This window comes from Temnothorax americanus, unplaced genomic scaffold (genome assembly GCF_048541705.1).
Source record: "Temnothorax americanus isolate GAGA-0224 unplaced genomic scaffold, ASM4854170v1 Scaffold1, whole genome shotgun sequence".
Classification (NCBI taxonomy): domain Eukaryota; kingdom Metazoa; phylum Arthropoda; class Insecta; order Hymenoptera; family Formicidae; genus Temnothorax; species Temnothorax americanus.
Window position 1 is genome coordinate 3,967,456 of NW_027509230.1, and position 26,313 is coordinate 3,993,768.

At 40.9% G+C, this 26,313-nt stretch overlaps 4 protein-coding genes across 7 annotated transcripts in view; 2 read left to right on the plus strand and 2 right to left on the minus strand.

Moving 5' to 3' along the window:
• Bdg (sodium-dependent transporter bedraggled) overlaps nucleotides 1–8,197 on the minus strand; it is a 60,077-nt gene extending 51,880 nt beyond the window's left edge. Inside the window, exons 1-2 of one of the 2 annotated variants that reach the window (XM_077399609.1) lie at nucleotides 5,074–6,146; nucleotides 3,845–4,569 (exon numbers count right to left, since the gene is read on the minus strand). The gene's annotated coding sequence lies outside the window, so the exon portion shown is untranslated. Of the gene's footprint in view, nucleotides 1–3,844; nucleotides 4,570–5,073; nucleotides 6,147–8,114 lie in introns of those variants that run through there. The other variant, XM_077399618.1, reaches the window with a different exon arrangement.
• On the minus strand, nucleotides 7,829–10,408 carry Acat1 (Acetyl-CoA acetyltransferase 1). Its single transcript, XM_077401049.1, has 8 exons — nucleotides 10,251–10,408; nucleotides 9,806–9,952; nucleotides 9,605–9,719; nucleotides 9,224–9,417; nucleotides 8,799–9,089; nucleotides 8,539–8,727; nucleotides 8,306–8,463; nucleotides 7,829–8,231 (listed from the first exon to the last, which is right to left on the minus strand). The coding sequence occupies exons 1-8, from the start codon at nucleotides 10,275–10,277 to the stop codon at nucleotides 8,111–8,113; spliced, it is 1,242 nt and encodes a 413-aa protein (XP_077257175.1). The 5' UTR covers nucleotides 10,278–10,408; the 3' UTR covers nucleotides 7,829–8,110.
• Nucleotides 10,409–10,812: 404 nt separating this feature from the next.
• Diap2 (Death-associated inhibitor of apoptosis 2) lies at nucleotides 10,813–15,721 on the plus strand. Its single transcript, XM_077400455.1, has 8 exons — nucleotides 10,813–11,664; nucleotides 11,820–11,940; nucleotides 12,055–12,246; nucleotides 12,334–12,512; nucleotides 12,633–12,914; nucleotides 13,108–13,250; nucleotides 13,333–13,499; nucleotides 13,944–15,721. The coding sequence occupies exons 1-8, from the start codon at nucleotides 11,170–11,172 to the stop codon at nucleotides 14,132–14,134; spliced, it is 1,770 nt and encodes a 589-aa protein (XP_077256581.1). The 5' UTR covers nucleotides 10,813–11,169; the 3' UTR covers nucleotides 14,135–15,721.
• Nucleotides 15,722–15,856: 135 nt separating this feature from the next.
• LOC143894855 (death-associated inhibitor of apoptosis 1-like) lies at nucleotides 15,857–23,795 on the plus strand. 3 transcript variants are annotated; one of them, XM_077401507.1, is made up of 2 exons: nucleotides 15,857–17,197; nucleotides 21,067–23,795. In XM_077401507.1, the coding sequence occupies exon 2, from the start codon at nucleotides 21,101–21,103 to the stop codon at nucleotides 22,034–22,036; it is 936 nt and encodes a 311-aa protein (XP_077257633.1). In that variant the 5' UTR covers nucleotides 15,857–17,197; nucleotides 21,067–21,100; the 3' UTR covers nucleotides 22,037–23,795. The 3 variants fall into 3 exon arrangements, with proteins under 3 accessions (XP_077257633.1, XP_077257641.1, XP_077257627.1); XM_077401515.1 differs by lacking the exon at nucleotides 15,857–17,197 and adding an exon at nucleotides 20,074–20,315; XM_077401501.1 differs by lacking the exon at nucleotides 15,857–17,197 and adding an exon at nucleotides 20,333–20,486.
• Nucleotides 23,796–26,313: the final 2,518 nt, after the last annotated feature.

Here is a 26,313-nt window from a genome sequence, read left to right on the forward strand (position 1 = left end):
GACACTCGTTAACCTGTGTGAAATTACAATTATGTGCGATTTCAAATTGTTCAATTCGTTGGCAATTATTTTTATATCTGTGCATAATTTTTATATACTTCGCGTGGAAAAAACGATTTTGCTAAAGTATTAAAAAACTAAGATAGATAACAGATCTGAAAATAATTATGTTGAACCACCTAAATAATTATATTGAATTCTAGCTTGGTTGCTAGAGCGTTAAAACTTTCGCAATATATTATCACGCCTGAACGTCCAACATAATTATTTTGAGACGGTTCAACATTTACGGTTTAATTTTTACATACTTCGGCGAAACCATTCTTTCCGTGTATAGCTTAGGGAAAAAGTATGCGCGACGCCGGAGACACCCTGTATAGCCTTTTATTGCAGCGCGCCGGGAGTCGCTCCCACGTTTCAAGAATGCACTCACGTCGCGTCGAATCGCTTCCTATAGCGCGCCTTTTCCGCATCCTCGTGCACCCCAGACTTATTACCGCCGTTCTCGTCGCTATTTCTATTTTAGAAATGCCTTCAGCCTCGCGAGACGCGCCGCCTGTAATTTGCGCCGCCTCAACGTAATTCGAAAAAATATTGAAAATTGCTCGTTTTACGACAGTTTACGCTCAACTCTATATAGAGTCGCTTGGTGGCCTTGATTGCTCGCACTCGGGCCTGCGTTTTACAATCGGCAGAACGTAAAAATATCGACATTAACACGCGACTCGGATAACGAGTGCGGGATCATACGCGCGGTTGACGAGATTTGGTATATCGTCTCTTTGTTCGGTAAGGCAACGCCTCTGTCATCGAACTACGTCGACGCGTCGTAATTACAGCGTCGTTAAAAATTGTATCGTAATTGATTAGCTTCAAGGCTACGGTGACAAATAATGCGGGCAGTGTTTTTAATCTTCTATAACAACATGTGACTTGAAAGTTATCTGCATTTTTTTAATTCATTAATTTAATCAGTATTTTCCATTTACCGCTCGTGTAAATTTCAACTGAGAAAATTAACCATTGACTTTTTAAATGACCGTCATTTCGTTAACAATTATTTTATTTTTAAAAAAGTCACGGTCACGAGAGACACAATTAAGAATTAAAATGCCGCCAAAATTATATTTACGTCAGACGCTCGGAAACCGAGAAATCTTATCGACGATAAGCTTTTTTATACGACGAGAACATATTTATTTTGCGATATTTCGTCCAAAAATTAATTTTTTTATTTCTTTTCGATTTATCGCTTAACAAATATATGTTTTTTAGTTCATAAAGAAATAAAAATTGAAAATAAATTACTAATAGCATAACTGAGCAAGGCAACTTAATTTTTCGATCCATCACCCTAGTGTGTCTTTATAGAGTTCACACTTACCTATATACTATTATACGTCCATGCGTCTACGTTAGTTTAATAAATAAAGTACGTTGATTTTTCCTGATGCAAAATACTTGGTATTAAATTTCTGTCAAAATTTCCGGCAAATCGCTACCATCGGTCTATTCCAAATTAAAACGATTGAAAAAAACGTGGAAAATGTATAGAATAAATAAATATCATAGAGAATAGAGTTTTATCATCACTCTTTCGACTCGGTCCTTTAAAACTTTCATTGTTATTGTGAAATGATCGGTATCTCAAGTTTAATATACGAACCTTACCATCTAATTGAGATAAGACGAACGGTGTTCAGAATAGCTCGTTCTAAAATGTTAAGGCAAATTGTAAATTCTGACTTCTGACGATGAAGTCCGACGAAAATGTGAGGAGCCATTCATAAACAAAGATGATACAGCAGTTTCGACAGAGACTGCAAAACTTTTGTCCGTTTCAATCTCCGCGTCAAAGCGAAGGAAAACGTTTAGTTTCGGTAGACTGAGCAAATAGCGCGCGCAGCCGGATCATCGCGGGTCGTAAACGTTGAAAACACGCGCAGCAACGAAATAATAAACAAGGGGGGTTATCACCCGCTGTGCCTCCTCTAACTCCACGACTACTCCGCTACCTTTCGCGAGTAATCGAGGCGATCGGTCATTGCAGCAATTAAGAACGTGCAATTAGGAGAACGATGTACAAGTAAGGTATAAAGTACGATGTTAGTGTAAAACGAATTACTGATCTTCTTTAAAAAAATACGATTTAACATCCGCGTAAGTAATTTACAAAGTAAGGCTGATGGCAGAGAACAAGACGTAAGTATCGTAATCGTGGACGTAGGGTGACGTAGGGTAAGGCAGAGAAAAACGTAGTCGTAAGGCCTATTGCCAACAATAGCCTTACGACTACGTTTTTCTCTGCTTTACCCTACGTCCACGACTACGACATTTACGTTTCGTTCTCTGCCATCAGCCTAACAGTAGCCGCGAAATTTATACGGTAAACGAAACGGTATATAGATGTAATACAAAGTTGATTTTTCCGTTTGGAAGCAATGTATGTGTAATTAATACCCGGAAGAAAGGCTGACAATTAGGAATAAATCGACAAGGACAGTAATCTAATATTAATATTTAATATTAGACTAATGAGATAAATAGTTAATATTAGACGAACAAGATAAATTGTATGTTGCTCCCGAGAATTCGAAGACGTCGTACGGCGTTTGACATTCACCGGAGGTAGATTCTTTAGGATCATCGACGCGGCACTCGAAGGTCAACCACTCCCGAGCATCTCTTCCACTGGCGCACACATCTGGCCGTTGAAAACATGTGTAAACGCAATTCAGAGGACTCAATTTAATTCCTTTTCGAGCGCGTGCAATTTGCTATTTCTCTCTCTCTCTCTCTCTCTCTCTCTCTCTCTCTCTCTCTCTCTCTCTCTCTCTCTCTCTCTCTCTCTCTCTCTCTCCTCCCCTCCCTTCGAAGGAACGAAGGTCACAGCTTGCAGGCTTTTGCGACTCGCTTGTCACGCGAATATTTTTATTGCAAGTTTATCAAAAGCTCCGCGCGCCGCCGCCTTGAAAGAAACGCGTATCGAATCCGGTATTGCGGAAATGCGCGCGGCTATGTGCTTGTGTCATAAAAGCGAGAAAGCACTTGAAAACCGAAAGAGCTTCCGGCCGCTGCGTCACCCCGTTGGCCATGCATTATTAATCGCGAGAAAGCAATATATGGTCGTAGTCTCAGGTTTCGATTTACGCGGACATTAGGATCTCCTTTTCTGGAATTTTAACTCTCAGAACTGGAAAAAGAGATAAAAATTAAGTTGAACCGAGATTAAAGTCAATCTACATCGGTAGAAATGGACAGAACTCGGTTTGCTAAAAAGTAATTTTTTTATCGTACATAAACGTATTGTTCTCAACGTCTCAATATAAAACGGATCGACTTTTTCACTTCCCAATTTCGAAGCGCTCGTTTTGGCTTATAACAAAGAAATTAAATACAAGCTTTTACTAAATTTTTGCACCGCTGAAGACGGCTCAATGTGGACCCGAAACGCCCGGATTGTATATCGTACCTCGCGAAATTTAAATAAATCACTCTTAATCTATTAATTTACGCATCAACAACCGCGTTACGCTTTCATACCACATTCGTTGCTCCAATTTATTAGTATCATTGTCGAGAGTCCCAAGTTAGTTTTTCTTTTTACACACGCTCCTTTTTTACCCCGCATACTTAACTTATTTATACATTTTATTTCAAAATAATCCGACGCGCGCAGTGTCTTTCCTTTTAAGGGGGAGGGAAAAAAGAGAACGACCGCTCTCCCTTGCGTCATTCGTGGAGAGGTCGACTCGCGCAATCCCGCGAGAGTCACTCTCGCCGTTTGCGTACATATACGTGTGCACACTTGGAGATTGATATATCTATTTATAGTTATACATACCTTCGTGCCACCCGCGGGACGCCAGAGATGATCACGCTCGGAGCGCAGGAGGTCCGCGTGGCGAGTACGTAGCACCGGGACAGGGACGGGACAGGGACCAGGGACAGGTCGAAGGGCCGCCGGCATTTGTCGGGGGAGGAGAAAAGACGCAACGAACGCGCGGAGGATCCCTCGTCCTATCGATGACTCGTTCGCCTGGGCCCTGGGCCAGCCTGGGCCTATAGTCAAACCGGGGCACCGACGCGCACGCGTGCGCCTGCACGCACGCGGCGCGATAATTCTCGAGTTCAAATCACGGTCATTCCACTCGCGCACGACCTTTTGTTCCTCGTTCGAGAGCAACGGTACGAAAAGCGCAGCGACGCAACAGTGGACGCACAGTTTTCGCCTCCATTCCGCCTTCCGCCACCCGCTCCCCCCCTTTCCTGTTTCTGGACTCGATGGAGAAAAACGGCCGATGCCTGCCTTTTTTTTCTCTCTCTCTCTCTTTCTCTCTCGAGATTACTCTCTCGAGAGTTCCCGTCCTCGTCCTCGAGGCGCTCCTCTCTCTCTCAAGAGAGGCGTGGGGATCTGGGGATTCTTCTCTCGAATACTCTGCGCTCTGCGCGCTCTTATCTTCTCCTTTCGGCCCGCACCTCTCAAGATTCTTCCGCGGTTCGAAACTCCTCGGAAATGTCCGCGCCGACCGGCGTAATCGTGCTCACACCGTTCGACCACCGCGTCGTCTAAAAATATTGCGATTCGGATTCACGCCCGACCCGACGCGGCACCGGGCACCGCTTCTCGCGTCGATCGCGGGTGCGACGCGCGACGACGAACTTCCAGACGACACGCTGCACGCTGGCTCTCGCGCGGCCAGCGATCCTTTTCGCCGTCGTCAACGGTGCGAACGTCGCCGAGAACGACGCTCGATGACGACGCGCGCGATCGTCGAACTCGATCTCCCCGGTGCGACGGCGACACGGGAGACCTTTCTCGCTTCGATTCTCGCGTTCGCCACGTTCACCTCGATAAAACGAAACCGGGTCGGGCGAGCGTGAAGCGTGACTCACCGGGCCCGGGGCCGGCGCGGCGGGTCTCTCGCGGTCGACGGACGCCGGACCGGACGTATACGCGACGAATTTTATCGCGTTCCTCGCCTCGCCCCCGATTCGCACAATCGCGCCGAGACGAATCGAAGGCCGGAGCAGGGGACGCCGATCGATAACGAAATCGATAATATAAATTACCTCGCTCCGGAGTCACGACAGTGGCTTGGAAACACCAGGGGACCACGGAAAAAAGATTCCCCGTGGATCCGATCGAGGACAATTCTCTTTCTTTTCGCTCTTTCGTCGATCCGCACGCGAAGTTCCAAACGCGACGCACTCGCGAGACACGCGCGAGAGATACTCGTCCCCTCGCCTCGCCGGCGATCGGCGATTCGCTTCGAAGGAACGATCGCTGGTCCCTCTCTTTCTCTCGCGCGCACACTTGTTTACTTTCTTTCTCTTCTCTGTCGACTCTCGTTCCCCCCCCCTGCCCTCTCTTTGTCCACAAGTTTTCCTCCCTCTCCCTCGTCTCGCTGTTTCTCTCTCCCTTTCGTTCCGTCCCCCTCAAATTCAACTCTTCCTTCCTTCTTTCTTATCCGTCGATCTTTTCTTCTCTCTCTCTCTCTCTCTCTCTCTCTCTCTCTCTCTCTCTCTCTCTCTCTCTCTCTCTCTCTCTCTCTCTCTCTCTCTCTCTCCTTTTCCCGCTGTCGCAACGAGCGCGTGCCACGTAACCGCTGTATGGGTTTTAAGACGAATACTTCACGGTGCCCGCGTAAGGCACGCACTGGCACGCACTGAGAAAGAACGAGCTGCCGACGCGAGGCAACGCGCAACGGACTGCAAACTGCAAGTCCGCGCGTACGTCCGTTCGCTTCGCCAATTCAACCGCCGATCCACGCATCCACACGCACGCACGCGCGAGGTGGCAGAAGGGGAGAAATAGAGGGAGAGAAAGAGAGAAAGATTGGGTCCGGTCTGTGGTAGAGAAAGGGAGCGCGCGCGCGCGCGAAAGAGAGAGAGAGAAAGAGAGAGAAATGCGATGACCGGAAGGGGGAAAACGGGGGGAACGTGGGAGGGAGAGAGGGTTGGAAGAAACAGGTAAGGTAAGGTAAGGCGAACGATCCGGGGGAATGGACGCAAGGATCGAGACAGATTCCAAGTTGCTCCGGTAATATCGTTGACCCTTTTGTGACACTTATTGCCGGAGTGTCGATCGACGTTTATAAAAGAACGTGATCCAACTCCGACGGAATCTTTCTGTCGATGTGCGCTCCTACCGGAACATTGGTACCCTGGTCTGCCGGGAAAAAGAGCTTGGCTGATCCCGTATGCGAGAGATAGAGAGAGAGAGAGGCGAGGGGGAGTGAATCACTTCGGCATAAATTCGGATCGTTTGCCAATTTTCTCTTACGCGTACGTGGAAAAATGTTTTCGTCGCCATAATTCTATCGTCGTAGTATTCTAGAGATACATCGACCATCACAGAATTCCAATTTATCGGGATTGCGTATCGATTTTTCGATTCCGCATTTAAACAAAGGGGAATGTCGCGCGATTCAATGAAAACGATCGTCGGGATGGTAACTTATCGAACAACTGATATCGTGATATATCCGATAATTTAATTGAAATAATAATAATCGACAACGGAATCGTAGAGGCCATCGTGCTGCTTCGTGGTCTCCTTGTTGCAGAAGGGGCTTTGACAAAAGGACGAGACGCGAAACGAAGTGAGAAAGAGAGAGAAAACGGACGCGAAGGCGGACATGGAAGCGTCGAGATTGGTCGAGCCTCGGGTCCGAGACTCGAGCGATGCCGTTTGCGGACAATCGCTGGACCGATATCGGCTCAGGTGCAACCGCGTAGCTATAAATTTACAGCCTACAATCATTTAAACGAGGCTGATTAGTAAAACAAATGGATCTATTCGAAAAAAAAAATGCGTGGAAAAATCAAATGAGAGATGAAATGATTTATTAATCGGAAAAGATAGATCGATCTGCTCTTTATTTGACTAAAAGAACCATCGTATATTAATACAAAAAATGACTTTTTCTTTCGACCCAAGAACGAGGGTAATTGTTTCCTATAGCTTGTTGAATACAATACATTCTGTCACCAAATCTCTTTCGCCAGGCGCTAAATTAATCTCAAAATGATGACGTAGATAGAGCAATTTGATAAACGGGATCATATTTAGCGTCCAAAGAACCATGAAAAGCGATTATCTTTGCTCTTGCGTATTTTTTTGTCGAACAGTGCTATCATCAATACGATACAAAACGTTATAAAAATATTTTGCGAAGCTTCTCAAACTTTATCAAAATTACACAGTCCACAAAAACAACACGTAATTTTCATACATATTTTATATATAATATGTACACACATATATATATATATATATATATATATATAGTAAAATTGCTAAATTTGTATATGCGTGATAATGATCCTGTAGCATCTTATCAATGTGTGCGTTTATCTTTCCTTGAAACCAATTCATCGAGTCTCCTTTCTAACGAGTCAGCGTCTAACCGGTGTTTGCACAGATATTGACCTTCTAAAAAGAGGACTGGTATGTCGTACCTATACAATTTAGAATAGTGTTCGTTGCCTTGCGCGGCGATGTCAACTTCTTCCAATCGATAACGACCAGCGAAACGCGTACGCAGCTCGTTTTTTAGAATATCGCAAAGCGGACACGGGCTTTTCGTGTACAACGTTAATTTTGGTCGAGAAGATATCGGATGATACCTAAAAATCATACGATATACTTCCTCTTTTGAGATATCTCTTTTGCATATTACACAGTTCAATTGAAAAGTCGATAATATCAATCGAACTGTCGACGTAAAAGAGTTTATTTCCGTATATTAATGTAATAAAGTACGCAACGCAACGAGACGCTTTGAACAGCAATAAAAAAAATATACAGTAAAAATATATAATTAAAAAAAAAACATTTTTATTAAAATATATTTCCATATGTTGATTTAGAAGTTATTTTATATATACGTGTATATCGTAGAAAAATGTAAAATATTATTTTATATAACAATAATCTTATTTATACAAATAAGAAAAGCTATAAAGCTTTTAACCTACGATATTGTTCGATAGTTTTACAGTGTAAAAATAACTTCTTTTTTTATCACGATTCATATCGATAATAAAGACCGATTGTCCGGTTCGTACAAACTGAAATGGCAGCCATTGTTGATGATTTGCGAACTTACAGTTTTTCAATCAGGATTGATGATGCACCGCCGCCCCCGTTGCAAATCGACGCAACACCTTTTTCTCCAGCTTTGAGAGCGTGCACCAAATGTACTACGATACGTGCTCCTGACATGCTGTAAGATTTATTATTTATTAATTTTTCAATATTAAGGCATTTGGAATAACGAAATATACTCAAATAACTTACCCTATGGGATGTCCGAGCGAAACGGCACCACCATGAACGTTTACCTTGGCCGGATCGATGTCGAGTAATTTCTGATTTGCCACGACCACCACGCTAAATGCCTCATTAATCTCCCACAGAGCGATATCGTTTTTATTAACTCCCGCATTTTGAAGCAGCTAAACAAAAACTTGTGGTATTATTCCTATTCCAGAAAAAGTCTTCGCCCAGTTACACACCAGTGAACAACTTACCGATGGCACAGCAAGAGCCGGTGCGATCGGAAAATCTATAGGATCCGTTGCTGCGTCCTGAAAAGCGACAACTCTGGCCAGAGGCTTGAGATTCAGTCTTTGAGCAACGTCGCTCGTCGTTAAAATTAAAGCAGCGGCACCATCGTTTAGAGTGGATGCATTTCCAGCTGTCACTGTACCATTCTCTTTCTGCATATATAAATAAGAACACACAAAAAATTATTCATAGATATTAATAAATTGGCGGAGTGTCACTTTACCTGAAAAACTGTGCTCAATTTGCCAAACTTCTCAAAGTTGACTCTTTTATATTCTTCATCCGCGGTAAAATTCACATCTGGTTTGCCCTTTTTTTGAGGCACGCTAACGGATACAAGTTCATCTTTGAATACGTTATTATCATAAGCTGCCGCGCTGCGTTGATAACTACTGATAGCATATTCATCTTGTTGTTGACGAGTGATATTAAGTTTTTTAGCCGTGTTTTCGGCACAATTACCCATATGACATTTATTGTAAACATCAGTCAATCCATCGAACACAATGCCATCCTGTATAATTTTTTGGAGTGTTAATTACTTATATTTAATGTAAATGTAAATTTCTGTTCTATATATGCACGCGTGCATGCACACATACGTACATAAACTAATAGGAAAAAATAATACAAGGTATATAACTCAACCTGGAGTTTTACTCCACCGTATGGAGTTTCACCACGTGCTAAATAATACGGCACATTAGACATAGATTCCATACCACCGGCTAGAACAATCTCTTGATGGCCGCATTGCAAAGATTGAGAAGCCAGCGTGACACTTTTCGTGCCACTCGCGCAAACTTTGTTCACTGTTGTACATATTGTTGAACTTGGAAGACCTAAAATAACACAAACACATTAATCTCATTAACGCTCTATAGTAAAGAAATGCATGTGTGAATTTATTGACGTTGCAATTTCACACGAATCTTCTACTAAAAAACCATCTTTCTCTCATTATTATTATTGGAAAAAATTTGTGAAATATGGTTATCAACTGTGATAAAAAAAATACACGTTCAAGACCTGCAAATAATGCAGCCTGTCTCGCTGGTGCTTGACCCAAGAAACCTTGACAGACATTGCCCATGTATACTTCTTTGACTTGTTCCTTGGCGATACCAGCTCTCTCGATGGCTGCCTAAAGAAATAACATAATTCTCGTGATTTATAATTCACGCGCTTAATTATAAATGTTCGTAATAAGTGTCTGCGTCAAATCCTTACTTGTACAGCTACCGCACCAAGCTTAGTAGCCGTCACGTTTGACAGAGATCCGAGAAACGAGCCCATTGGAGTACGTACAGCACTGACTATTACAACATCATTTAATCTCACCTTAGAACTATACAAGCGTCTGCTTAAGAAATTCATCTGGAAAAAAAAATTATATTTAAAATACTTCCTGCATGGTTTCAATTAAACTCAGAAACACAAACTTGAAAAAAAATAGTACTTTTTTTAATTCTAAAAATATGTATTGAAAAGTATAACTCATACTTTGATTAATAAATAATAAATCACTTTATCTGATATACTACTACAATGCAAAGTAGATTACATGCACAAGTTGCACAATCTGCTTTGTAAACACACTTTTTAAAAGGACTAAATTTACATCAAAGAGTATATATAATCTTAAATGTATACATTTCAATTAATTGTAACTTACCTTAGTCAATCTTATTGCCATTCCCATAATGAATAATATTCTATTTATTGATCTGTTTATCGATAAAAAGAAATATCCTACTGTGCAACCGCTATCTCGGATCTGTCAGCGCAAGATGGTTTCTCTCAATAGGTTAGGTCATAGTTCACCTTTGCCCTCTCCACATATGTATGTACGTATGTACATACATGTATTTTTTGTGACGTTCCTTGCTCCTACATTTCTCGGAAAGATCATATCTTCGTTGCTCTATTTCTCGCTTCTCAAGGTAAATAAATGTACTTTAAACACTATTTTCTATTCCTGTCTTCTTTCTTTTACCAAGCGCACAGATAATTGAGATATTTTTCGATGATTTCCGGAACGCACGAAATATGATATTACAGCCATTGTCATAATCATAATACATTAACATATTTGAACGTGCGTATTTATGTACGGTAATTATTCAGTTTACACTATGTACAATACATATGTGCACACAGCATACATAATTCATCGCGCATTCGTAATTTAAATTTTGCATTTTTTTTTTTTTTTAATATCAGTGCGTCCCGAAACTCATCAGAAAAAGACGTCTCAAGCTTTTCGCTCGCTCGACCTTTCGAGTTTACAAACGTCGTGCGTATCTGTTTTGTGTCGCTCGGGAAGTCCGGGAGTCCGGAGAAGAAGAAGTCTTATCAGACAGAAAAGATTTGATTTTCGTACATTTTAATCTCGTTCGATAGTCGGAGTTACTCGGTCCGCGTTTACCTGCTCGTAGCGTGTTCGACGATTCAGCAAAACTGTCGTTGTAGCTCGTTAAAGTTTCAGCGATACCACTCGCCGAGGCCGAGGACGTCGGCGTTGGCCAGCGAGTCAATAATTTGCTGATCGCGCGCGCCCCGTCGATGCCAAGCGACAATCTCATTCCGCGAGGATGAATGTCGAGGAGAAGAGGCTCAGGACGTTCCGCGAGTGGCCGGCGAACGCCGCGATCGATCCGGCGCGACTCGCGAAAGCGGGATTCTACTACACCGGGCATATCCTGGAGGTGCAGTGTTTCCTGTGTGGCACGAGGATATCCGATTGGAACTACGGTGACCAAGCTATGGTCCGTCATCGACTGAAGTCGCCCAACTGCCCCTTCGTCCTCGCCCCAACCAGCACCTGCAACGTCCCGTTGATACCAGGGGCAGCCGACAACAATGCCGCTGCGGAATCGACGGCGCGTCGCCAATCGCCGTCGGATCCGCAACGTTCCAGCGGTGTCGAGGACGGCCCGGACGTACCGCAGAGCCTGACGGATCCCTCGAGGGAGTACGGTACCTTCGCACAAAGGCTACGGTCGTTTAAAACTTGGCCGATTACCAGTATTGTCCATCCGGAGCAGCTGGCCTTGGCAGGATTTTACTATCTTCGAAGCAAAGATGTGGTAAAGGAGTTGCTCTGATATATATTATCGAGATTGTTGTAAATTGATTGTGCAGACTTGCTACAATTTGTCGAGATACTTGCAAATTGTAAGAGGTTCTATATATATTGTCCAATAATGTTTTACGCTTGCATAACATTTTGTACAAATAACAGGTGGAATGCGCATTTTGCAGAGGGATTCTAATGAATTGGAAACCTGGTGACGATCCGGATTGCGCGCACAGAATGAGTTTTCCAAATTGCGATTTCTATATGAAACGGGACACAGGAGATGGTACATTGTTATCTTAGTAATGCTTGAGACATATTCAATTTTACTTCTCAAACGTATCAAGCTTGTACACACCGTCAATTATTGACCGTTTTTATTTTGACTTTGTTTCGATAGATCTATTAGGACTGGTCAGAGTCATGCCTGAGACTATAACGAACATGAAAGAATTAGGAATACAGAAACATAAGGCACCCCAAAGACCAGAATATGCAACGTATGAAAAAAGATTGCAGACCTTCGGGGGATGGTCGAAAAATCTTAATCAAACCCCCGAGATGTTGGCTGAAGCTGGGTTCTATTACAGCGGTTAGAATTATATTTATCTTTTTAAATTGTTAGACTTTACGAGAGAGATGTTCATTCTAGTAATTAATCTCGTGCATTTGGTACTAGGATATGAAGACCAAGTTAGGTGTTTCCATTGCGACGGAGGACTACGAAATTGGCAGCCAACGGATGACGTATGGGTTGAACATGCACGGTGGTTTTCACATTGCGTCTTTGTAAATCTTGTGCGTGGACATGAATTTGTCAGATATTGCATTAATAATAGAACTCCTTTGGATCTTTCGGTAATTATCATATTCCATCTTCTTTTGCGATTTTGTGAATTAATTTAAGTGGATAATTGTAATGCTTTATACACATTACACTGCATCATTTTTTAAATTTTATTATGTGTATATACACAGATTTTTACTGACGTATCGGAAGAAGATAATCCTATAGAATCTTTAGTTGAATCTTTTTCCTCGACTTCACAATCTGGCGAATCAGATATGGTAGCATCTGTGGCTGATGTCGTAGATGAAACTTCAGTTGCATCTTTTCCCACGGTTTCACAACTTAGAGAACTCGATACAACAGTAGATACTACGGAAACTACTGTAGCACCTTTTTCGACAGTTTTACAACCCAGCGTATCGATAACAAATGCAGCGGTTGAAAAGCTCTTAGAAACAGCTCCAGCCAAGGCAAGTAGAATGATTAAATTATATACATTATGAGTTACATTGAAATTAGAGAAAATTATGCAATGTTTTTATGATTCAAACTGACTTCGTCAGTGATTTAAAAACATAATTTATATTCCTAATAATATATATATATATATATATATATATATATATATAAGATTAATTAATTTATATGACTTTTTAAATATAGGCGGCTCTTGAAATTGGGTTGCATGTAGGCAGAGTAAAGAGAGCTCTAAAGAAAAGAATGGAGAGAATTGGCAAACCGTATACAGATGTTGTACAGCTCATACAAGATGTTTTACACGATCAAGTTATGGAAGAGGATGATAGGTATGTGAAACACGGCATGCCGGCATGTTGCCTGTGATTGGAAATAATCGAATATTTGAGAATCGCGTTTGTTTTTCTCTAGGCTCGACAACAGTACTTCTAACTCACCAACCTCGGAATTGAACAACTTATTTAATCGAGTCACTATGCAAATGACTAATAATTCCGCCAATAAAAATAGTACACAGGAATCTGACGCATTCGAAAGCGACCCCGGGAAGAGAACGGATAATGAATCAGATGATCTTAGTAAGTAACAGATAAATAATATCATGTATTATTATTTGGTATTATATGCGACCTATGAAATCAATTACACGCCATTTTTCTACGAATCGGTATCAGGCACTATCGCGTCTTAAGCATGCATCTTTTATGAATGTTATCAGCGCAAACTTATTCCTGGGATTAACCGATATAATTTCTTCATACAATATTTTCTTTTGTTCGAAATATATCCTGTATGTAGTTATCCCGCATGCCCTCTACGTCAAACGCATACGTAATCTGATCTCTTAGGCTGGTTCTACAATCAGTCGTATGTCGGATGAAGAAAATTCGTCTTTGAAAAAGAAATTCTGTCATTGGATCATCGGCTGCGTTCCGACATCCGACTGATTGTAGAACCGGCCTTAGAAATAGATGCGGCACACATGTATGCCGCATTAAAAATTGTGCGTCGCTTTCTTTCAGTATCTTTGCGAGAGGAAAACAGAAAATTGAAGGAGGCTCGTTTATGCAAAGTTTGTATGGATCACGAACTAGCCGTAGTATTTTTACCTTGTGGACACTTAGCAACGTGCAACAACTGCGCACCGGCCCTTGCGAGCTGTCCGTTATGTAGACTGGGGATTCGTGCTTACGTCCGTATTTTCTTGTCCTAAATTAGATTACACACATAAGCGCCAAACCAAGCGCGATTCATGGTTCGAGATTTATAGTTCGCTATGCGTGTGAACAGCGGAACAGTTTTCGATGACATCAAAAGACACGAATCATCATGAGTCAGACAGTTTGTGGCGATGCGCGATTTGTTTATGTATGGAGTTGCACAATACGCGCGATACACCACGTATCGATTATCAGTCGCAAATAATGAATGGCAAATCATGAATCATGAATCGCGCATAATCCATTGCTACCTTAAGCTAGGCCTCTGAAAATGTGACGAAAATTGGGTGAGAACCACTAGAAAATCTCGAATTCGAGCCGTTCTTTCATTCAACTTATTTATTTTATGTATTTTACATACAAATATCTTTTAATTATAAAATTTTTTTTTACGAGCAAAGGTAGAACCAAACTGCTAAACTGCTCAGTTTATAACGATCCATTACAAAGTGCTCTTATAGCGACTCTTTTTCTCGTATTAATTTTTTTATTTTGAAAATGACAATAACACTTAACAATGCATATTACGCGACGAGATGTTTCATTGGATATATCGTGACTATAAAAGTGGAAAAGTATTTAAAAAAAAAAAAGCTTGAACAAACCAATAATAGTTGCAATTGATTACATAGGCTTGACACTATCGACCTATAATAATTGTTATCCGTGTATTATCGACAGTTTTTACAGATTTACAGATAAGTGCTGTCACTATCGTTGTTAACTTCGCAGAATATTGCTCTAATATTGTATTAAGATCGTTGGCTCGAAGATATAACTGCTATATTGTTTGCATTAATATCTTCGTACGTTAGATACATCGCAATCGAAAGATATAATCCAGTCGATACAAAGTGCCAGTTGACGATATCGTTTATTTAAGTAGAGCTATATCGATGATATACGAGTCGAAGTGTTTCGACGAGACGAAGCTATTGTAATTTAAATGACGTTGCTTAAAACATATTTATCGGGACACGTACAAAAGAGACACAATCTCGCTTAATGCTGATAGTCCTCACATCGTCGCGTCGCGATAAAATATGTGGTCTGATAATATATATCGCAGATAAAATGGCCAAAGCTATACAGAAATCAGTGCTGTTGCGTTTGCCGAGGGTGAGTACAAGCAACATAAAGTGATCGAAACGACAGACGATTAGTCGATTCGATCATTTTAGAAACAAACAAATCAGAAGTAATATATATATAGATATATCCATACTAATTGCTAGTCTTAGCACTGTAAGCTTGAGAGGGCAAACTCGGCCAGGATCGTACCAAAGAAATGAATGAAGAATCAAGTACCTTCGTATTCGTACAATTTCATTTAGAACGCAGGTGCGAGATAGTCGATAGAGATTTAATATAAATGTGATATCGCCAGTGTCTACGAAATGAAAACGTATAATAATTATAGCTGTATATAGGCGAACTGTTATCTAGGATATCGAAGAAAATATTTTATGTACAGTTTTACGATCGCGTGTAGCATTGCGGGCATAGAAATCCGTCGCGTAGTCGATGTCACATGTCGCGTACACACTTTTTAAAATAATAAGAGAATTTCTACACACGTATCTTATCGAGTTATTCCCTTTTTTTTTCTTTCAAGTGACGTGTTGTCGTTGACCATAGAATTTTATCAAGTCGCATTCGGACTTGATTACACCGCGACCACCGCGACACTCAAACACGTACTCAGATAACCGCGCCCATTGCAGTTGACGGTTTCCGCTTACATTTCCTTCAATAATCACGCGATTCCCGCAATTGGCGTTAACAAAACATCCTTTCTCAGTATCAAAGAAGCTCCGAGCGTTAAATTTCTCTGTAAAATCTAAATCAGATTTTTATTTAAAAAATACGCTTTAAATTGTCTTCAATATTTCCGCAATTGACGTTAATAAAACATTTCTTCCTAATATTAAAGAAGCGCTCTGAGCGAAATTTCTCCGCAATAACACAAAATCAGATTTTCCGTCATTAAAAAAAAAAAAAAAAACAGATTTACATTTTACATTTTCAATATCACGTGATTCCCAGTTCAAAGAAGCTTCGAGCGTTAAATTTCTTCGCAAAAGCAAAATCGGATTTTTCCCGTTCAGAGAAAAAAAAGTGTTAGAATTTTCACGTCGAATAAGTCTTGCGTTGGCCAAAAGTTCGCCACAAATTTAAAAAGTTAATGGCGATAAAACCACCCCTAGAGTGGCCCTAGTTTCCCAGTGCCTATTCGTACAGGGCCTCCCAACAGTTCCTACGAATAGCAAGTCCGCAACCAATATGCTGCGACCCTACGATCCCTTCTCCCTTCCCCGATCCCTCTATCCCGCCCTCGGTGGAGCTGCCCCGCGTCGGGCGTCGGGCGTGCAGGCCGTGTCCGCCGTGCAAGATATTAGCGTTATTGGCCGATGGAATGGACGCCAGCGGTGAGCGGCGCCTGTGGTAGCCGCGGGTAAGGCGGCATGCTTTGATTGCTTTGTTGCTCGGGTACGGTTTTACTCATTTACCGACAAGTTTAGTCAACTACTCGATGAGGACAGCCCTAGACCTAGCCTCCTAGACAGCCCCGACTGTTTTCAGGTTTCCACGTGACGGGATTGGAAATTTTCCCTCCCTTCCCCGTTTCCCGCGTCGCGCTCCCTATCTCTTTCTCTCTCGCTCTTTCTCTCCCTCCCCTTTCCCTTTGTTCCGAACGCGAGATTCGGCAGCGACGGCGACCCGGCGGCAGTCCCGGCACTTCTTTTCGGATTGCTCCCCGTGCGTCGCGTCAGTCCAGTCACGATCGTTGCTTCGCGGCGCGTCAAATCGAGTCGAGACCGAGACACGGGCCTCGAATCGTTGTTCCGACACTTCCGACCAGCTGAGTGAGGAACTGCGAACGGAACCGGATCTTCGTTCGTAGATAACGGGTAGCCGCGGGTCTACACCTGGAAGACCGGGGTGACGGAACACGGAACACGCCGGTACCTTCGGGGGAATTCCGACGTTTTCCAGCGAGGGCGATCATCGAATCGCGAAAGGAGAGGAGCGGCGACGACGCGCGCGGCTCAGCGGTAAGTCGGCGATGGCGAATGCGGGAGAAAAAATTGTCGCGATACCTAGATAAGATTGCCCTTCCAGCCTCCTCTCCTAATCCCCCGTTATCGTCCACGATGTCCTCGTGTCAACGCCGATAAACCCCATCGTGAAATTTCGCGAAGGATCGGTCGGTCTCTCTTTCCGTCTCCGTGACACTTTGTCGCAAGCGAGCGGCACATTAACTGCTTTTTTTCTCATTTCCGCTCGTAACCTGAGAACGGTTCAAGCTGGTTCAAGCCAGTTCAAGCGGTCGTGAATTGTCAGAGGAGGGCGCGTGAATAATTCGTGAATTGTCGTGAAACATATACGCATAGACCGCCTCGGAACATTGGCGCCGTGCCTTTCTTCTTTCGGGACTCTATTCTTTCGTACAAAGTACCTACAAAGCACAGCTTGGTACACGAGACTCTTAGTTTTTCGGGTTTTTCCGCTCTCCGTCGCCTTTCCCCCCTTCCCCTTGCCATTGGTAGCTCAGTTTGCCGTCAGAACGGTCAGAAGTCATCAAGATCCTTCTCTCTCTCTCTCTCTCTCTCTCTCTCTCTCTCTCTCTCCCCCCTCTCTCTCTCTCTCTCTCTCTCTCTCTCTCTCTCTCTCTCTCTTTACTACACTTCTCTCTTGCCGTGTGGCAAATTTTTGTCGCGGTGAGATCATTCTGAGATCATCGTGGCACGTGATCCCTAGTGCGATTCAAAGGGAAGCAGATGTGAGAGGTTTCAGCGGAATGTCGGAGCAGCAGCAGCAGCTGGATGTCCGAAAGTCCGAAGGGCGGATCGATCCGAAATCCGAAGGGCCCGCGAGCTGGGGGATCTCGGCTGCAGATTGCAGATACTTGGTTCTCGAGGACATCGAAGTACACGTGTACCGAAGTATATACATGTACATCGGTACATGTGTATTTTGATCGAATGTAGCCTTATACTACGTTTACGAGAGCGTTACTTCTGTAGTAACTTACGATACGTCCTTCGCGTAAACGAGATTTTGTAGCAATTTACTCCGCGTAAACGAGTGATATATCGTAAGTTACTACAGAAGTAACGCTCGCGTAAACGTAGTATTAGTCACATCCGTTTAACCAAAAAAAGTATAACGGTCTTTTAATGCTGAATGTGATCTCGTTTACCAAATTGTTCTATCACAATTTAGAGAAATTTGCGATTAAAGTTGTAAAGAAAGAGCTGTTAATGTATTTTGTCAATTATAATATGTAATGTTGGAGAAATTTTATTGCAGTCAAAATGAAGTAAGTACGCGTTAAAAGTTGTTACAACTTTCAGCTCTTCAAAGAAGTTTTTCGTAGCATAAACGTAGCGATTATGATTAAAGAGATTATTTATGATTAATACAGGGTCTATTTGCGTCAAAGTTGCGACTTTAACAATCTGCCAAGTATTTTTTAAATTATGTTAATAATTATCAGATCAATATCCAACGATCTGGAAAACCCTTCAAGTTTGAATATTTGAAAAAGTCTGGCAGATCGATCCTTAATGGTTTATGTGGGTCGCAAGTCGCAACTTGACGCCAACCTTACATTAACCATAAATATTTTCTTAACACTGCGTGTGTTTTTGGAACACTCACCCGAATATCCTGCCAATCCTTTGTTAAGTTCAAAGGGTTTTTGAAGCTCTTCTGTGTTACAAAGAAATCTATAAAAATTCATGTGTCATCTTTAAGGTTTCAAAAAGTGATTTCTATATCTACATAGGCCGGAACTATTCCATTTCTTTTTTAAAAGCGCTGAAGCCATTCCCGTGGGAATCAAAAATGAAAAATCGACTTAAGGTGCCTTAAAGGACCCACGGTATTCGCGCGGTATTAATTACAATCGACATAAATTTTTTTTTAAAGACTAAAGCATACTCAGTTTTGATTTCAATAACATTTCTTCAACATTACATGTTATAATTGTGACAAAATAAATTAATATAGTTGATATATAATTAATATAATATATAATATAATGTTATATGTTATAATTATAATTAATATAGCCTTTTTTAACAACTTTAACTGCAAATTTCTCAAAATTGTAACGCGATGGAGCGACTTAAACGTTCAGCGCCGAAAAAAATACAGGAAATGATTAGTCTCGTTTTTGTGCTCCAAAAAGAGACATTTTTTTTTGTTATCTCGGAGACGTCGCGTCGTCGTGGCAGTTGCAATAACGTTAACGAGAAAATCCTATCGGTACCATATCTTATCTTAACAATGTTTTTTTCAATGTTTTACCTGAAGTATCGGTAAAGGTCATTTGGCTCATCAACCTCAGGCATCATCATCGGTTGTTGGGCTCGTTCTATCGCATCTATGACTCCCTAGCGACAGCGATTGTTAAAAAGTCATCTGATAAAACGGGCATGCCAACTCGAGTGGACGTTTTATTTATTTATTTTTTTCCGATAATTGGAATTTATCAATGATACGCCTTTATAGATAACGATAATCTCGAGCTTTTATAGAAAATTTGTCCACCAAGGTTCAAGCATGACCTTCGAAATTACTGGAAGATTATGAAATTCCGACATGAGATTTCACAGTTAATCTTTCCATTATTGAAAAAAATAGAATAAAGCAGCGAATGCTTATCTTAATAAAAACTTTACTTCAATTGCAGCTTTAATGCTACCTTTTGTGCAAGGAATTAATTGTCAATTATTAATTATTATCTATGTATTATTAAATGTAGTATTAAATATATACAAATTTTTCAGTTAGATTTAAATTAATAATAATAATTATATATTAATAATAATTATTATTTATTTATTTATTTATTATCTATTAGACCCTCTCTCTCTCTCTCTGTATTTCTCAATCTAATTTGCATACAGAGGACTAATAATGCCTTAGAAACGACGAAAATGTTGTAAGTTAGCGTCTTTAAAAAATTCCGTGTAATATTACATAATTCGTCGTACGAATCAGCGCTATTAATAGTGCGTTGCAAATGGGTTTCCGCTTATATTGCACAACAGCGGTTTCAGAACGCCGCGTTCGCTTCCGGATCCTCTTATCTTTCCACGACGCTCTTCATTGATAATCCTTTCCTAGTATTATTAAGAACTTGTGCATTCCTGAAAATATAAGGCGAGTAAATATATTTAATCGCGTAATAATTTATTTGCCGCAGTAACGAAGTGGACGTTCGCGAGTGAAATTGTCTCTGCCGATTCGAAACGCGTTTCCAACGCTTTCAACGATGGCTTTCGGATGAAAACGTGAAGATATATAAATGCTGAACGACAGCTTTGTGCGGGCGTACGTTCATCTATTTATCTCGATCCCTTCAAGTTATTTCGCTCAATGTCAACACGCTTTTACATCACCCCGTGGGTGGTAATATCTCGAAAGGAAAAATCCCAGCGTCGATAGATGCGCGGTGGTGTTTCCGCAGGCTGGGGCATTGCGTGCGTGCGTGCGTGTCGAGACTGTGGAATGCGTTTTTTTTGTAAAAGGGAGAAAGGGAGAGCGAGAGATCGGAGTTGGTAAAGGGCAATTCAGACGGGACGAATATTTACTTTACTCACGCCTACAGTCAAATAGATTTGCCTCTTCAATCCCATCATTCATACAAATCTTAATAGCTCCGTGATCGTGCTTCAAATTCCACGATAATCTTTTACCTTTTTTTTTCTCTCTCTTTTATCTACCTTTTCTATCTTGGGAGGTTCTCCCGCACACCACTCCCAAATTCAGACAATGAGAAAGGAATGTCGGTACCGCCAACAAATAGCGTGACTCATAAATTGACATAAAATAGGGTTTCGCAAAAACGCCGGCTACCCGCACCGAGGAATTTGTACCATAAGTCACGTTTTGCCTCTTTTTTTCCCCGCAGATTTTTGCGCAAGCAGACGTTGCGCCCGAGGAAAATGATGGAACTGGATCGAATCGGACACGAGGATTGGGACAAGAAGAAGCCATATGACGTACCGACTTTGACCGCGAAATCAACGATGCCTGACGACGTGGACTACACGGATTATCGATTTGAGAGCGCGAGGTTGAATTCCTTCGGCGATTGGCCCGTGCCGTTCGTCGATCCCAAGAAGCTGGCGGCCGCTGGCTTTTTCTATACCAAACAGAAGGATGCGGTAAAGTGCTTTATGTGCTCGATCGTCCTGTCCGGATGGGTAGACGGCGACGACCCAATGGCGGAACACCAACGTTGGTCCGGAAGATGCCGATTCGTCCGTAGTCTCCCTTGCGGAAATGTGCCAATCGATGCCGATCCCACCACGATCCCCAAAATGCCCAAATGTTTAGACACCTGCGGGCTTTACGGCGTCAAGTATATGCCTTATTCTAGTTCGGACACCGATCCGTCGACGGAGGAAACCATGAAGCCCGAGATCAACGAGGACATCGAAATCACCGTCTTCTGGGATTCCATCACGAACGCGAATTTCACGGCCAAGCTCGGCGACGTGTTAGGTTCGAAGCAGCCCACATACGCTTCCTACGAGCGGAGATTACACTCCTTCGCCACGTGGCCCGATACGATGTGCCAAAGAAAAGAGGACCTGGCAGCCGCCGGTTTCTTCTACCTCAGCGGCCTTTACGAACAATCCGATGAAACGATGTGTTTCTACTGCGGGGGATGCTTGAAGAACTGGGAACCGACGGACGATCCTGTGGAGGAGCACGTCAAGTGGTTTCCCGAATGCAAGTTTATCAAAAAGGTAATAGCGGGGAAGCAGTTGAAGAAGAAAGACGACTCGCGCACATCATCCACAGAACAGACGGACCACGACACCTGCCTCGAGACTGAGAAAGTGACGACTGCAACGTGCGACTACATTTGTTAGTGTCTGAAACGATAAGCAAACCATTCTCTTTTTAAATCCGACTGAAACAAATAATAAGACTGTATTACAATAGCAGAGAAGCATGGCGCGTATCTATCATGCGATTATTTCGCCGTATGTATACAGATAAGTGACCTCACGCATGGGCGAAATTTTGTACGTCCGCGTGTTAAACAATATGTTCGAGAGCCATGTTGTTTTATCAGTCTCTGTCGTAATAAAAGATCCGTTTTTTGCTGAACTGGCTGCGCTAGGCTCAGACTTAATCTTTTTCCTTCCAATGTAAATTAAAAAAAAAAAAAATCTGAACTAATGCAGCCAGTTCAGCGATAGAAAACCGATCCAAAGATACATTTAGACGTGTACAGTTGTTCGGTATGCATGAGAGCGATTTACAACGATCTAATTTAATAATTGACGCGAATGACATGACTCATTAACGCATCAATTTGATATATTTACACATCGTAACATGGACGAAACTTTCGTTGTAATTTTTAACGTAATAAATGTGCACTTAAGTTTATTTAAGTACTTATTCAAATCATCGCGTGAGGTATGTGTGATAAATTTTATCGGTCGACTATATTATCAATTGCTGATCAGTATTATAGCGAATAGTGTTACATAATTAACATAATGTATAGTGCAAACATAATACCTCATAGTGTATCATATTACAAATTAATTGCACTATTATGAAAAATTGACGCGGATTATCAAAATATAAATTGTATAAAGAAGGAATGTATAACCGAACGTTTTTAAATTTATATTATCTCGACCTTTCAGTCAATATCATTTTTTACTTGCATAGATTACGCATTGACAGATTTATTTACGATTAGATAGCTGATTTATAATTACCGCGTATTATTTGTGAAACGCAACCTATTTATTTTCCTTCTCGAAAAAGATGAGAATAAAAATAAGTTGAAGATCGAATTAAAGATAACGCGGTTCCGAGATATAAACAAGAGGTAAATATAAGATCAAGATATAGGAATAAAAATAGGAATGTTTATCTAGACCGTCATTTACCTTTCAGTTAATTCATGAAATAGCACGAGCGAATATTTAGAATTCCTTCAAGAACATCCAAAGCACGCATTCTGTTAAAAATGCATAAGGAATGGTAGTTATACGTTGTTTATATATATAAGAATCGCTATGAGAAACGGCAGTTGTACGTAATTTTATCGTATATATTAAGATCGACATGTGAATGAGTGATTACGATTGTGAACTCTACGATAAACGCAAGATAACGTAATTGTTCGATGGATTGTCAATTATTAAATCGTACGAAACGAATATACTATAGACACTTTTTAGTGTATACTGTTCCAAAAGGTTTTCTTTCTCGATTAACATATACGATTCTGAGTCTTCATTCCGGAGACGAAAGATTTATAAAAATATAATGCAGAAACGAACGCGCTTAACTACGCCTTAATTTAGCGCGAGTCACACCAGGATCGAAAGAGGATAATTTATGCCCGTACGACATACCACAGTGTATGATGTCATCGTTTGTTAATGCAACGTAACGCCGTGATGATACATCGCGCATTAACTTTGCGCTGAATTTTGTAAACAGATACAAGTATACTAGTCATAATACACGCACAGTATGGTTACAATTATGTATACAGATATTGCGTTTAATACGCAGAAGTATGACAAATAATGACGTGTAAAAGATTGCATCATTTCCTGTGCAGCAAACCGAAATAAAATACATTGTTGTTCTCCATGAGTTGCTTTACCATCAATGTGTAATTTGCATGTAACACGCATGAGATTAACCTATCGAAAACCGCGATTTTTTCACGTATAATTCTATTCTCTCTGTTATCTTCTATCGGAGATGTGATCCACACACGTTGCAATAATATACTAAATATATAAATAATACATACAATACAATAATAATACACTAAAAATCAATCAATAGTTTTTTAATCTGTAAAACATTTAGAATTATCAAAATATTTCGTTACAATCACCGTCATCTGTATTTGCAAATAACAGGGAATAACTTACACTTAATCGCGTTGCGTTTTCTTTCGTAAATATATTTTCCAGGAAAGATATGGAAAGGTGCATTGTCATAATACTTATGAGTTCTAGCTGTACCCTCTAGAAACTTCGAGAAAATGTTTTTGAAAAATACTGAGATTGTGGTTTTCTCTCCGCGGGTACGAGAGAATAAAAAATCGAGTCGCCAATAGTGGTTAGAATACGATATTTTGAATATATCGTAGTTCGGTACAATTTAGTTTGTTACATGCACGGTGTGTCCCAGATTGTAACAAATGTTAATAATAATGAAATCTTTTAATACTTTCGTCTCGGAACGTTCGGGAAATTCTACGCAAGTGTTTTTAAGACACATATAAAGGCTAACAATTTCTTCAATTTAAGATCGTTAAGGAGCCAATGCCGCTTGGTTCTTCTACATTACAAGGTCGATTTATCGAGAGAATTCAGACCTGTTTATATTACGTTCGACGCGATCGCGGCGCGGAAATCATATAAACAAGTTCATGAACGATATGGATAACGAATTGCTCATGCGTGAAAAAGCGTTAAAGAATGAGACTACGCTTTCTTCTTGCTTGCAGTTTCGATCTTTCTTGAAGCGGAAATTTCTGTGTAATTGTCGTAGAAATTCCCACGGTACGTGTAAAAACTTTCTGAAAATAATGTAAAACGAACCCTGAATAACCCGACTAACTTGAACCCTCGCTTTTCCCGCAGTGAGATCGGCGCCACTCTATAGTTAAAAAGGGGGACCTTGGCATATTTTGGAAGGACCCTCTTTTTTCCTGAAAATACAAGACCGAAGGGGAACGTTTGCTTCTCAGACCCCCGCCTTTCCGAAAGGTCTTATTCCTATAACTGCATGCCTTTGCTCCAGTAGAAGGAATGCGAGGGGAAAACGTGTTATATATGTCCTGCATCGGCTAAGTCTTCACATTCCTCTAACACAGTTTGCCCAGTGTACATAATAAAGACGCTTCATTCATAGCTAGAAATTTTAAATACGGACGGATTTCACAAAGACGAATTTATGTTATATATGGCTATAGATCGCTATTTCTATTCGAGATTTATTTAAATGAACGACACGAATGTTGGATTGGCCGCGGCGCGGCGCCGGCGGAACAGTATCTTGACCCCCAAGATCACCGGACTTAACTACGCTCGATTTTTATTCATGGGGTCATGTCAAAAGTTTAGTTTGTACTACAAATAGTCAAAATGTTGCTCATTTAAAAGAACAAATTGTAATAGCATTTCAAGAATTAAAAGCTCAATCCATCTTATTGTTAGCAAAAATTCATGAGACTGTGATTTAAAGAGCACAGCTTTGGACTCAACAGTTTCAACAATTTTTTAAAGTAAAAAGTAAGAAATTAAAAGATTCATTGCCGACGTGTCCCCCCCCCAAAAATAGCAATCTATAGCAAAATCCGTTAGTCGAGACATAATTACCGTAAAATAATTTTTTACGTATTTGCATGCCGTAAAATAATTTTTTTCCGTACGAGGTTTCGTTGTCGAAATAAACGATTTTGAAAATCTATCAAGTACACGTGCACTTGACTATGTCTCGACCATTGACATAAAATTCATTGAAAAAAGGAAGTAAAAGGAGAGATCCCCGTGCCCATATCTATTATACTTATCTCTTTTTTAACAATAAGTCATTCAACACAAAAGATCAAAGAAAAATCTCTTGCCGCATGCTCCATCCAGTACTATATATGTCGATGGTCTCGACATATGCTCTATACGTATATAGATATATTTATCTTTATAATAAGTAACATTCATAAAAACTATAGAGAGGTTTTATACAGATCTCTATAGTTTTTATGAATATCTCACTTATTATAAATATATAAATACATTTTATTCAAGTTATATATTTATTAATGTTTAAATGTTATCATTGCCTAGATAGAACAGAAAATTATAACGATATTAAAATAACGAGAAAACGATTGAATCGTAATAGAAAAGTTAGTTTTTATAGTCATTTTTTTCATCATTTTTGGACACGTCACTGTAATTTTCCGTTCCGTCAGAAGAAGGAGCCCCTCCTAAAATAGTGTATTAGCGTCAGGCCTCGGAAAGTTACCATCCGCCCCTCATTCGTAACGCTCGTATGACGTCATGGGTGCATTCGTTTACGCATCCGAGTGCTAAAAGTCCTACAGCATGTGTCACGTGCACTATAGATTTTCAACGCTCGGGTGATGCTGTTT

What these genes read in the sequence shown, in the direction of transcription:
- Acat1 (XM_077401049.1), bottom strand. Translation starts at nt 10,277, where the DNA reads ATGGGAATGGCAATAAGATTGACTAAG. An exon ending in TTGGTGCGGTAGCTGTACAA is followed by an intron (nt 9,720 to 9,805) that starts GTAAGGATTTGA and finishes TTATTTCTTTAG; the next exon opens with GCAGCCATCGAGAGAGCTGG. An exon ending in ACGGTGGAGTAAAACTCCAG is followed by an intron (nt 9,090 to 9,223) that starts GTTGAGTTATAT and finishes AAAATTATACAG; the next exon opens with GATGGCATTGTGTTCGATGG.
- Diap2 (XM_077400455.1), top strand. Translation starts at nt 11,170, where the DNA reads ATGAATGTCGAGGAGAAGAGGCTCAGGACGTTCCGCGAGTGGCCGGCG. An exon ending in ATCTTCGAAGCAAAGATGTG is followed by an intron (nt 11,665 to 11,819) that starts GTAAAGGAGTTG and finishes TACAAATAACAG; the next exon opens with GTGGAATGCGCATTTTGCAG. An exon ending in AGCTGGGTTCTATTACAGCG is followed by an intron (nt 12,247 to 12,333) that starts GTTAGAATTATA and finishes ATTTGGTACTAG; the next exon opens with GATATGAAGACCAAGTTAGG.
- LOC143894855 (XM_077401501.1), top strand. Translation starts at nt 20,461, where the DNA reads ATGCTGAACGACAGCTTTGTGCGGGC. An exon ending in AACGACAGCTTTGTGCGGGC is followed by an intron (nt 20,487 to 21,066) that starts GTACGTTCATCT and finishes TTTTCCCCGCAG; the next exon opens with ATTTTTGCGCAAGCAGACGT.